The 18,331-nt window shown below is 34.6% G+C and overlaps 1 protein-coding gene across 4 annotated transcripts in view; it reads right to left on the bottom strand.

The window, feature by feature from the left end:
- Window positions 1-18,331, bottom strand: part of LOC115221405 — a 141,599-nt gene that overhangs the window by 45,239 nt on the left and 78,029 nt on the right. For 2 of the 4 annotated variants that reach the window (XR_005002817.1, XM_029791583.2), the window contains exons 10-15: window positions 17,367-17,434; window positions 15,137-15,243; window positions 11,794-11,988; window positions 7,460-7,557; window positions 4,524-4,601; window positions 1,337-1,378 (exon numbers count right to left, since the gene is read on the bottom strand). Coding sequence is in view for 3 of the 4 variants with exons in the window: in XM_029791583.2 (XP_029647443.1) it covers window positions 1,337-1,378; window positions 4,524-4,601; window positions 7,460-7,557; window positions 11,794-11,988; window positions 15,137-15,243; window positions 17,367-17,434 (588 nt within the window). In the remaining variant the exon portion in view is untranslated. The remainder of the gene's footprint in view (window positions 1-1,336; window positions 1,379-4,523; window positions 4,602-7,459; window positions 7,558-11,793; window positions 11,989-15,136; window positions 15,244-17,366; window positions 17,435-18,331) is intronic. The other 2 variants (XM_029791584.2, XM_029791585.2) reach the window with 2 other exon arrangements.

Genomic DNA, 18,331 nt, shown 5'->3' with positions numbered 1-18,331 from the left:
TTCAGGTTTGCTCTAATTGTGTACACCTATGATCAAAGGTATTCCAGCCATAACCATCCCATTTTTGCTTCTTGCATTGTATATCAAAGGCTACCTAATCAAATGTATGTATGTGTTTCTGTCAAACCTTTTTCAAGATAGCAGGGTACAGTTTGAGAGAAATTTAGCTATTTCTAGAACATCAATGAAATTCCCTTGATGTATATACTAGGGATGCTGTGGTGGCAGAAGTGTTGTGGTGCTTTAGTAAAAGTATCATGGTGTAGAAATAGTGTCATAGTGGTTTGTTCAATATTGGTTTCTAATTTTGGCACTAGGCCAGTGATTTGGTGGTGGTGGTGGTGGGGATAAATCAATTACATTGACCTTGGTACTCAAATGGTACTCATTTTATTGATCACGAAAGGATAAAAGGCAAAGTTGACTTTGGTGACATTTGAACTCAGAACGTGAAGATGGTTGAAATGCCATCAAGCATTTAGCCTGACATGCTAATGATTCTGCCAGCTTGCTGCCTTTGGTTTGTTCAATACTGATGATCGGGGATGAAGATGGAGAATAACGTTATAAGCTACATGACTAACCCCACACGTACATAGGTGTATTATAGTATACAAAATATGCATGTGAATATAAATTTGTGTATGTGATCGTGCATATGGTTGCAAAATAAACTTTGTAAGCTTGTAGTTTTTGGTTTGGTTGCAGTGGGACATCTTGGGTCTCTTGTACTATGGCCCAAGGCCAACCAATGTCACCTGAGTAGAAATGGTAGGTAGAAACTGTACTGTTATGTATGTGCACAAGAACTTAAGTATATGAGTGTTGACTCTGTGTGTCCTCCTTAATAATGACTCAGTCAAACACGGTGACATTGTTTATATTCCCCAATAAACAAATGTCCCATGCAATGAAAAAAACAATACATTACCTGATAAACAAGTGAGGGTTGATGACAGGAAGAGCATCTTGATGTAGAAAATCTGCTTCAAAAAGTTTCATCTTACCCATGCCAGCATGAAAATGTGGATATGTGATGATGATGATGTGTGTGTATGTGTGTGTGTGTGTGTATGTGTATATATATATATATTATATATATATATATATATATATATATATATATATATATATATTGAGAGAGAAAGAAACAGAGATAGACAGATAGATAGATACATGGATGTATATAATGAGATGCCGGGGAAGGGATATAGGAAGGAGATAGAGATAAGTTTCACCATGGCAACAAAAGATAGAAGGATATAAGACAGATGAAGAGAGAAGCAAGAATGAGGTTAAGTAAAAGTAAACAACATCATCTTCAAAACAGTTTTACCAGATCACTCACTCCAAGACATGGTTCTGGGACAGGTTTCCGCTGGAGGAAGAAAAATAACAAAAAAAAAAGAAAGTGGTAATTATAGACAACTATCTCAGGATCTATAGAAATGTGAATGATAAACTGTGATATAGAGACAAATGATAAAAATAATGATAATAGTTTCTAACAGAAGCAATAGGCCCGAAATTTGGGAGAGAGGTTCATCATCATCATCACCACCAACATTTAATGTTCATTTCCATGCTGGCAGGAACAAGGCCAAGAGCCGCACCAGGTTTCCGTCTGTTTTGGCTTGGTTTCTATAGCTAGATGCCCTTCCTAATGCCAACCACTTTACAGAGTGTACTGGGTGCACATGGCACCAACACCGACACCAATGCTTTTTATGTGGCACTGGTTAAGTCACTTAAATCAACCCCATTACTTGACTGGTTCTTTGTCAAACTGAGATGGATGAAAGGCAAAGTTGATCTTGGTGAGATTTGAACCCAGAATGTATTGAGCCAGAATAAATACTGTAAGGTACTTTTCTTATCACTCTAATGATTCTCCCATTTCACCATGCTTAATAAAATTAATTCTTTCTAATTTTGGTATAAGGTCAGAAATTTTTGAGGAGAGGAAGCAAGTCAGTTATGTCGAAACCTCAGTGTTTGACTAGTATTTTATTTTATCAATCCCCAAAAGGATGACAGGTAAAGTCAAACCTCGGCAGAATTTGATCTCAGTGTGAAGATGGATGAAATATTGCGAAGCATTTTGTCCAGATCATCATTTTGATAATAATAATAATAGTATTAATAACAAGAGCGCAAACCTCTGACAAGGCAACACCAACGTCCTCTCAATGGAGATGATTTTTAAAATGAGAATATCTGAAATAAACTCGACTGCTTTCACAAGTGAGAAAACTAAAAATGAACCTGATTGCTCTCAAAAATTAAGTTTAAAAAACCAAAAAAATAATCCAGAATCCTTGTCCAATACTGGATCGATACCAAAATCTAATCTGTTTGTGCCAGTCATGAGGCCAAACATCCCTGAAAGTTTCATCCAAATCTATCCAGCGGTTTTAGAGATATCTTGTTCACGGACAAACATAACTGCAAACAATATCTCTGCCTTCACTAAAGTGGAGGTAGTAATAATCCTTTCTAATAAAGGCACAAGGCCTGAAATTTGTGGGGAGGGTAGTAGTCGATTACATCGACCCCAGTGTTCCACTGGTACTTAATTTATTGACCCCAAAAGAATGAAAGGCGAAGTCAATCTTGGCAGAATTTGAACTCAGAACGTAAGAATGGACAAAATGCCATTAATTTTTTGCCTGGTGTGCAAACAATTCTCCCAGCTTTCCACCTTAGTAATAATAATAATGATGATGATTTCATATTTTGGGACAAGGCCAGCAATTTTGGAAGTGGGACTAAGTCGATTACATCGACCCCAGTGCTTGACTGGTACTTATTTCATTGACTTTGTAAGGATGAAAAGCAAAGTCGATCCCTGCAACATTTGAACTCAGAGCATAAAGATAGATGAAATGCTGCTAAGCATCTTACTCAGCATGCACTTAGCTGGTAATGTTTTATCAGCACCACCAGGATTTCAACAGAGAAGCCAAGGGATGTAACTAAATTTAATCCACAGCTCAACCGATTCTAACCCCTTTCCATCTGCTGTTGTCTTAATAATAATAATAATAATAATAATATTAATAATAATAATAATAGTTTCAAATTTTGGCACGGAGTCAGCAGTTTCAGGGAAGGGGCCAAATCGGTTACATTGGCCCCAGTGCTCATATTTATTTTATCGACCTTGAAAGGATGACCTCGGCAGAATTTAAACTCAGAATGAGGCGCAGGAGTGGCTGTGTGGTAAGTAGCTTGCTAATCAACCACATGGTTCCGGGTTCAGTCCCACTGCGTGGCATCTTGGGCAAGTGTCTTCTGCTATAGCCCCGGGCTGACCAATGCCTTGTGAGTGGATTTGGTAGATGGAAACTGAAAGAAGCCTGTCGTATATATGTATGTATGTATGTATGTATATATATATATATATATATATATATATATATATATATATATATATATATATATATATATATATATGTGTGTGTGTGTTTGTGTGTCTGTGTATGTCCCTCTAGCATTGCTTGACAACCAATGCTGGTGTGTTTACGTCCCGGTCACTTAGCAGTTCGGCAAAAGTGACCAATAGATCGACCCTAAAAGGGATGAAGGGTAAAGTCAACCTCAGCAGAATTTTAACTCAGAACACAAAGACGGACAAAATGCTGCAAAGCATTTCCCCTGCTGTGCTAACGATTCCACCAGCTTGCCATCTTAATAATGATAATAATGATGATGATGATGATGATGATGATGATGATGATGATGATGATAATAATAATGATTTCTAGCATAGTCACAAGGTCACAAAATCACAAATTTTCAGCAAGAGATACAGTGCCATTTTCAAATTGATGTCAGCACTATTTTATTGACTCCAGAAGGATGAAATGCAAAGCTGATCTCTTTAAGATTTGAACTAAAAAAAAATGCAAAGAGAAATAACTAAATACCACAAGGCATTTTGTCCTTCAATCAATAATAATGATCATTATTTGTAACGTAAGCCCAGGGCCAGAAATTTGTGGGGAAGAGAATTGTCAAGTTAACTCTTCTTCTTTTCTGATTCTGTATTATATCAAACGTGGGGGCAGCACAAAGAGGAGCTACAACACAGTATGGGATTACATCATATAAAAAAAAAAGACAAAAAAATATAAAATAAAAAAAGGAAATGTCCCTACTAGGGGAGGAGAATTGATAATTTCTAACATTGGTACAAGGCTACAAACCGGGAGGGAAGTTGGGGAGTTAATATCAACCCCCCATTGGTATTTGGCAGGTATTTTATTTTATCAACACTGGGAAAATGAAAGATAAAGGTGACATCAGTGAGATTTGGACTAGGAATGTTTGAAGAGCCAAAGCAACTGCTGCAGGACATTTGTTCAACAATAATGATAATAATAATGGTTTCTAACATAAGTAGAAATCAACAAATTTAGGGTACATGAGATCAGATGATTATATTGAGCACAACTGTTTGAGGCAATCAGGCAGACAGTAGTGCAGTAAGAACATATTTCTACCTGTATAGGCTAACTTACCGTTTGTGCTGAGATCAGCATCACTCTCAGATGTTCAATTTCTTTCCTCAGCTCTTTAATTAATGTCACATTAGAGTCCTGTAAAGATAATAATACAAATGTATATTAGAGAGAGAGATGTATGTTAGTGAGTGAATAAAAGGAAAGACAAAGATAGGGGAGAGAGCAAGAGCAAAGAACTAAGACAAACATTTACTGTGATTCCTCTCGATGTTCCTTGAGAATTGGTCATGATTCCTATCAGTCTTACCATGATACTTAAAGCCCCACTGTTTTCATCATCAGCAGACAAACCACGATGTTTCAAAGCTTACCACAGTTCCCTCTAGATTTATTATATTACCTCAAATTCATCAGTATCCTCACCCGTATCATTTAGTACTGTATGATACATCTACTATATATCTAACAATATATGTAATAGAGCCACCCCTATCACAACCATTGCATGCATACACACATACAACACATATTAATGCAGCAGTCTACTTCAACTATTCATAAATGTCAGTCTGTCAATAGTTCTTGGCAAGCCTGACCAATATCACTGGTGTACAAACTTACACAAAATTCATATTTACACAGTGGCAGCTTGTGTATAGGCAATGTGGAACTGTAGCACCCCCTATTTCCACTCGATATTTTTGATTACATTCAATATAATGAGTCCTTTTTTCTTTAATTATTTCTTTATACTTGTACATTATATAATCCTTAAGCTTAATGTCAGTAGCCATCCTCTAGTTTATGAAAAAAATACAAAAATACTTGTAAAGTATGCTTCACTATTCCAGCAACGCGGTGTTTCGCTGTTGTGTGCACGCTCACATGTCTGAGATAGGAAGCTTCATGCTAAAGAGTCAGAGCACTATCGTTAATGTAGTGCTGGTGAAAGGTAGTGTTTCTTTTTCATTCTGCATAAACGTGTTTATATTCATGAATGTAATAAAGTGTAGAATTAGATTATTATCCTGCTTCCAACTACAGTGTTACTGCCAGGATTTGAAAAATAGGGCTGATTTTCCCCCCTTATTCTGTGATTTAGAGGGGATTTTTTAAAAACAAAGCGGAATTCATGGCGGTGTTCAGTGAACAAATTAAACACACTACCCAGTCATGGCTAAAACGCAAACCAATCAAGTTTATGTATAAATATTCTTTTTATATGTTTGTTTCCTTTTACACAATATTAAAACAACAGCTAAAAATTTCCTGAAGCAGCACCTTCACTAATTTCATCTATGAGGCGCCACTGTATGTACTTTATATATATAAGTGTGTGTGTGTGTGTATTGATCCCCACTTAAACATGCATGTTCTGTTAGAACAATCTATACAGAGGTAGATGCCATGAGAGAAACTCTCACATTGACTTATGGTGCAAAATTCACTCTTGGGGATACATATTGCCTTTCAGTATTAATAATGCCTCTGTTCCTAATATATATATATATATATATATATATATATATATAATATATATGATGATGATATATATATATATTATATTATAATAAATATTAGGGAATAAATCCAAACTTACAGGGAAAAATCAGATTTAGGATTGAATCCAATTTTATAGTAAAATATTATATTATATTAAATTAGAGATAAAACCACTATTAGGCAAATCATACAATGAAAAACTTAAGCCAATACATAAGATTACTTAATTTATATTATTTAAATATATAACAAAATTATTATGTTATATATTTAAATAATATAAATTAAATAATCTTATGTATTGGCTTAAGTTTTTCATTGTATGATTTGCCTAATAGTGGTTTTATCTCTAATTTAATATATTATATTATATATATATCAAGCAATAATAATAAAATACAACATTTTATAAATTTATATGATAGACACAAGTTTATCTCATGGATACAAATGAAATAAACTTGTGTTTATTGTCATTTCTAGATTTGCTCTGCATATCATCATCAGTAATATGATAAAGTATAATAAAAACCAAACTATTATGTTGGAAGCAGACTGGATAATTTACATTGATCTCGAAACCCAATATCTAACTGTACACACAAAATATGTTATATTTAAAACATACAACTTTTATAAAATTCTTTACTTTGAAGTTTCTTGCTGATGAAATAAAGTAAAATGTATATAAATAATGAACGGTAATGAAAAATGTATATAGATATAGGGTGGGCCAAAAAGTGCACACAAAATACGTTCAATATGCTCTGGAATTGTTGAAGACATACTTCAATTCTTGTAAGTTTGAGCAAAATGAATAAAATAATGATGAATATATATAATGAACCAAATGAATAATAGTAATGATGTAATTTAAATTAAATGTCAAATGTTTTGGTGCATGATTTTTGGCCCACCCTGTTTGCATTAAGTTCTCAACATATTTATAAATATAAATTTATAAAATATACTTAAAGGAGCAAATTCAAATGAGAAAACATGTCACAGATTGTGTAGTCAAGAGAAACCAAGACAGTATATATATATATATATATATATATATATATATATATAAAACATATGCATGTTCTCATTTGCTCAGTATATATAAACACTCATACACACTCACACAAGCATTGATTTTACTCTCGACCCAGATTACACCAGTCTACCTCACCAGCTGCTCAGAATAGGGCAGTCTACTCCATTAACTAAACAGAATAGATTGGTTTATTGTAATAACTATTTAAAGGTATGCCAAAATATTCAAACAACAATTTGGGGTAGGTCAGGCTATACCAACAGTCACCAACACAGGTGGGTTAGTTAATCCAGAAAGTACTCAAGTACTCAGAATACATCATCTACACCATCAATTATAATAATGGGTCAGTTTAGCCCATTTATCACATAATATAGGTAAAAGTTCCCCAAAACTGCTCTGGGTAGATTAGTCCACCCAATCATTAGATAAGAATAGAACAACTTACCTCATTAATTTTAGGTTTGTTGATGATACTTTTGGCTCTTTGTGAATATCTCAGAGTACTGACTGTCTCGTTGTAGTAAGCACTGGCTGGACTGATAGCTGTTGGAAGATTAACACATTATAAACATACAAATATATTTTATATATATATAGTTACTCCAAACATGAACAAAGAGAAAACACAACATATAAATACATACATATGAATACATACATATATATAAATAAATAAATAAATACAAACATACATATATATACACGCATATATACATACATTAAATATACATACGTCCTACCCATGCTAGCATGGAAGATGAACATTAAATGAGGATTATGATACATACATATATATATATATATATAGGGTTCAAATGTCCAGAAAATAAAAGACAAATAGGTGAGGGAACAATTAGCATTAGCAAGTGTATTAGTTTGATGCTTGAGAAAAATGGAAAAGTCTTTGACACTTTGAGCCTACACACTGTGACAGAAATGGATGAGGGAAAACATGGAGAGAGAAAATGTGTTGGGATTAATGGTTTCACATATTGAGAAAAAAAAAAAAAAAATATATATATATATATATATATATATAAATAAAGAGAGAGAGGGCCAAGTGCAGTGTACTTATGCAGTAACTAACCATTATCCAATAATATGAGTTATCTTTTACCACCAGGATTAACCGTTGACCGTTACTGAAGCTAATTCAGCTGAAGTAAATACTGTAAATGTTTTACGTGTCGTAATATAACAGTACATGTTGGCAGTAATAGAGACAGACAAGGGTATACAGAAAGCCAGACAAAAGAAGTATGTTTGAGATTGTAATGGATGTACAAAAGAGAGAGAGAGAGTGAACTCAAAATATTTCCTAGTGCTACCATTATTTCATTTGCAAATCACCAAAGACAATAAGAGAATTTTGAATATTTTAGAATGGTTATGTGGGTGGTCATAGTTAACCACACACACACACACACTTGTACTAAGTATATTTATGTGTGTCTCATATATATATATATATGTGTATATACACATACATATATATACATACATACAGATATAAGCATACATACCTACATACACATAAAAACACACACACATACGTATGTACGTACACATATTATACACACACACGCACATATTATATACATATACATATATAGATATACACACAATTACACCAACAGCAACATAACTAAAATCTCAAACATCTTATGTTCCAAAGAATATTTCTATAGCTTCTATAATTAAAATATATTCTTTGGTATGCAGTGAAACTGAGGGTGGGTTGGTGAGGGCATGTTTTCTGTACCATGCAACTTCAGATTTACATGTTTTTGAAGCATTCATCCAAGCTCATTTAACTTAGCACTGTCACATCCACAAAGAAACAGCTTTTAGTTATGTAAGAATTGTGTCTTAATTCATAGGGGCTAGGAAGTAAACTAACTGGCATATTGTTATTTAGTTCCATGAAGTATTCAGAAATTATTACTATACCAGCACAGCTTTGATATGAACTATAAGTATATCACACCTTATTTCATGACAACAAAATTATATAATGTTTAAAATATATATCTATATTCCAATGTAGCTAATATATACACTCACACGTCTTAAGCATATAAGTATATTTTGGTAGACCAAAGATATGTGCGTTATTTCTCTTTCTCTCTCTCTCTGTATATCCTACTATATAGAATTGAGTGATGTTTCTCTGTCCGTTATGTTTTTATGTTTGTTAACTCCTCCTAGACTGTTGGTGCAAGAACAACGAAACTCAAACCAGCAACTCTCCTAATCCTTGGGAATGTCCTAAGGGGGTCTATTTTTTTAAAGGCTACCTAATTGGATCCCCACTGACCCCCCTCCCCCACTATTTTTACTGCATTTTAAGCTAAATACATGGCATTGGAAACCAAAACGGAGCAATGACAATGAACTTTATACCATGAACTCCCAGGGAGTATCTTAAGGAAGTTCAATTTCTGAAGGGCTGCTTAAATGGGATCCCACTGAGCTCCCTATTTTTACTGCATTTACCTCACTCCTATGCTTATTGATTAAACTATGATCAGCACCAGTGCTTAGCACATTTGCAGAAATAAGTTTTGGCATTCTAAATACCTTCATGTACATTCAAATCGAGATAAAGAGTTATAACAGGTACATTTGAAGTGTCGTAGTGTGGATATTTATACTTTGCACTTTATGAAACTTATGTCTAGTATATATATATATATGTGTGTATATATACACACACACACACACAAAGAGAGAGAGATATTCAGATACAGACATATATGTATACACACACGCACCCACAGACACACAATGTTAAGGAGTTCACAAGTATGAACCAACATATTTTTGTTGATAATGACCAAGACAACAAGTTGCTAAGTATAATCTTAGCTAATATACAGGGTGGGACAAAAGTAACGTACCAAGAGCAAACCTCAATATATCATATAGCACTGAATAATGATGATAATGTAATATAAATAAAATGTCACCCTTTACTTGTTTTAGTCAATAGACTGCAGCTATGCTGGGCCACCACCCCGAAGAATTTTAATTAGATGAATTGACATAATTTTTTTTTTCTCTTAAAGCCTGGTACTTATTCTATCAGACTCTTTTTTGCTGAAATGTTAGATGACACAAACACACATATACACACACGTGTGTGTGTGTGTATGAGTCAGTATAACTACACACGTACCATTGGTGATTTCTTTCCCTTCTTTGAACTTTTCTCTCTTTCTCCTTTCTGACAAAGAGCTATGCTCAAAACATCAAAAACCCTCTTTTTACTGAAAAACTAATACATTCCTTGTGCATATCCTCTTGTTGTCTGTTATTGTTACTTTTATTGTTCGTTTATTTGAATTGACTACACAGACACATGCAATCATCATCATTAGTTAAAGCCTGTTTTCCATGCTGGCATAGGTTGGACACAGGACTGAATCAAGCATCACTGTCAGCTTTGGCAAGGTTTTTACAGTTTGATGTCATTCCTAATGCTGCCCACTTTACAATGTGTACTGAATACTTTTTTCCTGCAATTGCCACTAGTATGGTCAACAAGTAACTTGCAAGAAAGGAAAAGAATAGGAAAGGGGGAAAAAATCCCTTAGATTATGTAGGAGGAGTATTTGAGAGGTGGTTTTATGCCAGGTGTTTGGAGGTTAAAGTACGATAGAGGGAGAAGTATTGATGTTTTGCTACAGAGGAGGTGCATGGGCATTCCATGTTATATTAGGGTGGGAATAACTGGGAAGAAGATAAAGTGATAGGATTGCAGTGCCAAAGCAAGCCCACAAAAAGCAAAAAAGGATATGGACAGTGTATTGAGAGGGGGAAGTAGGGGTTGAGAGTTATAAGAGAGTGAGGGGAGAGTAGCAAATAGTTATAGATGAGGGTAGAGATGACTGTAGTGAGATATGAACAGGAGGTGAAAATGTGGGTTGAAGTGAAATATCAGCATGATTGGATAAGGTGAGAGAGATAGAAGTGGCTCAGGGATGATAGATCAGGAAGAAGGGGATGATGAGCAAAGCATAAGAGTGGTGATCAGAGAGATGTAGTGGTACATAAAAGTAGCTATAGTGAATAGGGTGTGGTGGTGGTGGTAGCTTTGCTGCTGGAGTTAAATATGGAGATAAAATATTATCCAGTTTAACCTTGGGTGTTCTTAGTGAAGTTCAGTCTATGTTAAGCATTTGGGCCAAGTCTGTTGCTCACCCCAATCACGGAGGTCTCAACTCTTCTAAGTTATAAAATATGAGTAGCAGGACCGATTTATGTTAGTTTCAATAAGTATTCAGTTCTTAAATCAACTGAATTTCTTGCTCATTGCATAAACACTTAAGTGGCTGAGTGTTCCACAGATATGTGGACTCAATATAATTCTCAAGTAGACTCATAACATAGTGACAAGGCTGTATCTTTGAATTACAGGTACGTACTATCTAATGAGCTTCTATACAGCTTACATCATCATCTTTTAATGTTCGTTTTCCATGCTGGCATAGGTTGGACGGTTTGACAGGAGTCGGCCAGCTAGAGATCTGCCCAGACTCCATTTGTCTGTTTTGGCATGATTTTTACAGTTGGCCAATTTCATTCTCAAGGCTATAGACCCAAGGCTATAGACCCAAGGCTATAGAAAATATTTGTCCGAAATACCAAGCAGTAGAATCAAACCAGAAATCTTGTGGTTGCAAAACAAATATCATAACCCATTGGCCATATTAGCCAATAGGGACACAAAACATCTAAAACAAAAATATAAAGAAACAAAAAAGTAGTAAGGCTTACTTGAGATCATAATCGTCTTGGAGTTTCCTCCTAAACTGTCTTTGAGAAGCCAGGTGAGGACAGAATCACGATAGGGTACATAGAGGCTCCGAGAACGCCGTGGGGTCACCAGACTGGAGGTCATGACAGAATCTGAACTACCTTGTGACCAACTCTCAGCATTGTCTGCACTCATCGACATCATTGACCTCTCCGCTGGACATAGACAATAGTAATAGTGGTGGTGGTTAAAACAGTCAAACAATTGTATATAGTATGAATACATGGATGGATGTGTGTGTGTGTGCATGTTTATAGTTAAGTAAATGCATGTGTGCAAATAAATTGCTTGTCTGTGTGTGTATCTGTGAATAAACATAAGTACATGCCTACATTATATTTTATGTCTGTGTGTCTTCACATCAACTTATGTTTACATATGTGTCCTTATTCATGTTTGTATGTGTATGCATATATATAAATATGTATAGAAATTAGTACACACATAAGAATGTTTGAATGCAAACCTATACACATATATGCAGTTGTACCTATACAGTCATATATACTGACAGTTGCAAATATACTCATAATTCACTGTGCCATAGAGACATGATACTACAATCTCCATATAAGTTGTTGATGTTGTTTAAATGAGCAGCAGACTTTGATCAAATACATTTGAACTATAATAATCCTGTGGTTCTCTCAAGATTAGAAAAACTAGGAATACATTATCCAGGGTGTCCCTTTTTATAAGATAGTAGGGCATTATTTAACTGTCATCTATGTGGTTAAGAAGTTTTTCTCACAACTACATGGTTTTGGTTTTAAGTCCCATTGCATGATACCTTGGGTTAGTACCTTCCACTATAGCCCATGGCTGACCAGATGTGACAGATGAAATTTGAAAGAAATCTGTTGTGTGTGTGTGTGTGTGTTTTCATGCAAGAAAAAAATATTATTATTGAAAATGCACCTTAATTTGAAAAGCTTGTAATTGGTTTTAAATAAATTTATTAATATACATGCCAAACTAGTTTCAACAATATTTTGTTTATCAATGGTATTTTGTTTATCAATTGTATAAATGTATGGGATTTTAAAAAAATTTTAATTGCAGAGTAGAAAACATGTTTAAAGAGTTCACAAAATTCAACAGTATCAAAAATGATCTGCGAAGAATAAAAAAAATGTGGATCACCAAAAGTTAGGTAATACTGAGTTAAGAGAGAAGAAAAAGAAAGTAAAGAAAAGGGGTTTTGTTAGTTTTTGTCATCTTGGGTTCTTTTTTCTATCACATGCAGAGTTTTTTGCACATGACAAAAAAAAGAACCCAAAATGACAGAAACTGTAATAAAACCCCCTTTCTTTACTTTCTTCCTTTTTTTTTTCTCTCTCTCTCTTAAGTTAGTATGTCCAAACTTTTGGTGATCCATATTTTTTATATTCTTCACTGACCATTTCTATAAATTTGAACTATGTATATATATATATATATATATATATATGTGTGTGTGTGTGTGTGTGTGTATACACACACACACACAATGAGTATACAGGGATAAATTACCCAAGCGGGAACCGTCTCAGGTATGTTCCAGGTCCTCAGGTAGTAAGAAACATCAAGGATTGCTGAGTGTGAGCAGTCCCACAGTAATACTTCTGATGGATAAATCTGGATTCACTTCTCTGGATTATGAATATTTTTGAGAGCATAAATCCAAAACACTTGCAAAGAATATGGAGACTGATACATCTTCAAATTTTTCTTTAATATAACAGCTAATTATACAGCATAGTTAGTTTAATTAACTAATTATGCTGTATAATTAACTGTTAAATTAAAGAAAAATTTGAAGATGTATCAGTCTCCATATTCTTTGCAAGTGTTTTGGATATGTGTGTGTATGATATATATATATTCCATATATCATCCAGTGATGCACCTGGAACTTTTAGGTATTTCAGGTCTTCCAACATTAGACACTTTCACTCAGGCAACCCCAATTGGGGTTCATAAAGCCCCAGCCAGTGTTCAGTTAACACCTTACCATATGTACAGGAGTCAGATAAAATTCATTGAAACAAAGATTTTCTACAGCCAGATGCTCTTCCTGTAACCAACCTTCATCTGTTTGCAAGCAAGGTAATATTTCCCCTAGTTAAGGCAGTGATCTTGCAGAATTGTTAGCATGCTGGGTGAAATGCTTAGTGGCATTTTGTATGTCTTCATGTTCTGAGTTCAAATTCTGCTGAGGCCAACCTTGCCTCTCATCCTTTTGGAATCAATAAAATAACTATCAATTGAGCAATGGGAGGGGTTGATGTAATCAACTATACCTCTGTCCTGAAATTGCTGGCCTTGTGTCAAAATTTGAAATTAATATTTCCTCTTGTCCTTCGAATATGGACAGTGCAATGACCAAAAACGTTTCCATGGAAAATTGCAAACAAATGAAAGCGTTTGTGTAATGATGATGCTTAATAACAATTAGCACAAAATGTCAAGACAAGGAGATGACACATGCACCATCATTATTATCACCATTTAATGCTCACTTTTTCATGCTTGCCTGGGTCAGGTGGAATTTGTTGAGACAGATTTCCTGCAACTGGATGCCCTTCCGGTTACCAACCCTCACCTGTTTCCAAGCAAGATAATATTTCCCTATAATCAGACATATTTTCATGGAAGACTGGAAATGAACAACATTGCTTCTATGACTGGGATGCTTGCTTATAATCATCACATGATGCCAAAACAAAAGGACACATGACAGGCTTCTTTCAGTTTCTGTCTACAAAATCCACTCATAAGACCTTAGTTGATTATTGTTGAAGACACTCACCCAAGGAGCTATGCTGTAGGACTGAACCCAAAACTACACAATTTTAAAGTGAATTTCTTAACCACATGGCTATGCCTACGCTCTTTTCTGATGCTCTATTCACTTGACCACTGAGAGAGTAAAATCAGATAACTGAAGTTCGAGGGGAAATAACTCCATTTATTGTAATGATTTCTCCAAAAGTCCCTCTCTGCTGTTATGACAAGGTGATGTAACACCCAGTTTAGGAATCCATCTCAACTGAGGTTTCCTCATTGATGTGATAAATTTGTAGCTAAATCTCCGTCGGATCACACCTTACCATCTTAAAAAAATGAAGGTCACATTGGATAATTTAGTCCTTGCACTGTGTTTGATTAAATATAACAGAAGACCAAGACTAAAATGCTTTTGACCATAATTAAGGCTAACCTAGAGTAAACAATCATTGAGAATAAATATCAGATATTGACCCTGTGATCCTCTCTGGGTTACTATGAAGAGCTCATGAAATACCAAGTTTAGCACCTTACCAAGACATTTAATAACATTGCCAAGAGTCACTAAAGACTTGTTGATGTTAGCGCCTTCCTTCAACCGGTCTTTATAGTTCAGATTCTGTGTAGTTGAGGCTCGTTCACTGAAAAATACACAATATAAACACATAAGTCTTCAGTCTGGCAATAAAGAGGGTTATTTGATTTTCAGAAATAGTTTAATTTTGATTGAGTTTTATGTTCAATAAAATATGTACCAGTAATGAATTAGGGTTTATTCTATAAATTGTAAACCTTTCCAATAAATTTGTGTCCCAGCATTATCATTAGAGCATTGGACAAAATGCTTTGCTGTATTTGTTATAATCCTTTATATTCAGAGATCAAATTCCATCAAGATCAACTTTTTTTCTCAGGTCAAATATGGGATGCAATATAATCAATTGTTTCCCCACAACAAATTTCTTACCTCATTCCTATATTAGCAATTACTATTATCATTAAGGAAGTGGATTGCATGCTGGCTAAACTATTTTGCAGCATTTAGTTACAACTCGTGTTCAAATACCACTGAGGTCAGCTTTGCCTTTCATCCTTCCTGAGTTGATACAACTATTAATATCCTCTTCCATTTCAATAAACAGTAATACACAATGTAGGAGATATACACACAACACTGATCAATTTGCTGTCATCATTAGATTTTATCTGTAGCAAGGTCAACAGTTTCATTAAAATTAATATTACATCTAGTTATAAAGCTTCTGAAATGTGAGTCTTTCATAAAGCTCTTCCAACATAATAATACGTTATTGTTTGATTTTTATGACTCACAACTTGAGTGGCCGGTGGTATATTTGATCTTCTCAAAATAATGTCCAATCAAAATTAATCTTTCTGAACATTAAATACTATTATAAGCTGAGAAATCTGTGCTCTTGTCATTATCCATTTGTGAGTTGTTCTTTGTGGAAAATGAACTCCCAAGTACAAATCATAAAAGATTGCAATGTCTAGCATTTATCTTTGTTGCTAGTGTTTTTGTTATTGTCAGGGATAACTACTATAGAAGGAAACTGTTTCATTGGAAAAATAATTCCAATTTTCTTGGTGATTGAACAGATGAAGTAAAGTTTGCATGTTGCTACCCATGTCAATTGGTACCATTGTTTTGAAGCATTTCTATTTGCCACATCACAACTAAGATAACAAAAACCTGTAACAATAGGAATTACAGATGTAATTCCAAAATATGTCAGTTATTTTTGAGTGGTCAAAGGGTTATCACTTATAAATGCAGTATGGTCAATAAAGACTAAATATAAGAAGTTTTAGAGGAAGAAACCTACTAGTTTACCTTCTCTTGATCATATATCCATCATCATCTTGCAGATGATGATGGATATACTGTACCATCTGTAGCTGTGTGCATGTGTTATAAATCATTATTATTACTAGGTCTTTACCTGTCACTATGCTGCCTATAAAAATATTTGTTTATCAAGTATTTATCTTCTTTTAATTGTAGACTGTTATATAGTGAAAGTCTTGTTAGTTACTATGGGGACAACACTACCTATCTCTCTTTCTTTCACACATACATACACTCAACAACAACTTTTTCTCCTCCCCTTGTTCTAACAATACGGTGTGATGTATATTTTGATTCTTCTCCTTTTTCCCTCCCTCTGATAGGAGTTGTGACAGACAGACAGCTGGAGATCTGCATCTCTTTTATAATATAAGATTATTATAGTAGTTAGCTGGCAGAAATAGAGACACACCACCACAGACTCTTGTTGTAGACAACAGGTGTGAGTCCTGCAATTTATTACTGAACAACCAGCATAAAGGATTATTTACAGTGATCAAATGTTTGAGCTGTGCATTAGCTCATTCCCTGTCTCCATCAACTCAACATTGCCTGTACACACATCAACTGTTGAAGTGATTGTAGAGTGATGCGAGATGAACTGTTTGGCTCAAGAACACAATGCACTACCTGCTCCAGGAATCGAACTATGATCTTGTGATCATACTAGGGCCACATACCCTCACTAACTCACAAGATATATTATAGTATTAGATGCATAATAGTATTATGTTCATTCTATTTCAAATTCAAATCCTAAATCCCATTTTTCATCCATTTCATAAAATAATCACTGCTAAAATACTACACCCCTTCCCATTAAAAAAAAAACCTGCCTAATAAATGAATTATTATCACTGTCAGCATCAACATTAGGAAATAGTAAGCACCTACCTGCCAGCAAGATCCACAAGATGGACTTTACTAACAATCTCACTTGGTAAATCATCTTCCAACCTTGCCTGAAAGAAAACAAAAATAATAATGATAATAATAATGGTTTCACATTTTGGTACAAAGCCAGTAGCATCGGGGAAGGGGGTAAGGTGATTACATTGAACCCAGTGTTCAACTGGTATTTATTTCATCAACCCTTGGCAGAACTTGAACTCAGAGCGTAGCAAATGGGTGAAATACCCTAAGTATTACATCCAGTGTGTTAATAATTTTGCTAGCTTGCCACCTTTATAAAAATGATAATAATAATAACAAGAGCACTCAGAGTGCACAAGCCTCTGCCAAGGCAACACCAACATCCTCTCAATGATTAGCCAGAGATGATTTGTAAAATGAGAATATCTGAAATAAACTCGATTGCTCTCACAAAGAGAATACTAAAAATGAACCCAACCACTCTCAAAAATTAAGTAAAAAACAGGAAAAATAATCCAGAATCCTTGTCCAGACCAGATTGATCCCAAAATCTAATCAGTTTGTGCCAGTCACAAGGCCAAACATCCGAATCTATCCAGTGGTTCTTGACATATCTTGTCCATGGACAAATAAACAAACACGACTGTAAACAATACCTCTGCCTTTGCTAAGGTGGAGGTAATAATAATAATGATAATAATATATGCACACACATACACCACTGAAAGGCATGATACTATGGTTTTTGTTCAAGTGGGCTGAAGCATGCAGGGCATTCTCATGAATCACTGCCAGGTCTATGTTCATCCCACTCCAATATATATTGTTTTTAACACAACATATCAATGAAGAGATTTTCTCTCTGACAAAAACTACACAGCATCATGCCTTTCAAAGGTTCATATGCATGTACATTATGCATGATACCTAGATGGCTATACACACACACATACATATATAGGTATGAATGTGTGGTTAAGAATTTG

This window comes from Octopus sinensis, linkage group LG18 (assembly GCF_006345805.1).
Source record: "Octopus sinensis linkage group LG18, ASM634580v1, whole genome shotgun sequence".
Classification (NCBI taxonomy): domain Eukaryota; kingdom Metazoa; phylum Mollusca; class Cephalopoda; order Octopoda; family Octopodidae; genus Octopus; species Octopus sinensis.
This window is presented reverse-complemented; position numbering and strand designations above follow the sequence as displayed.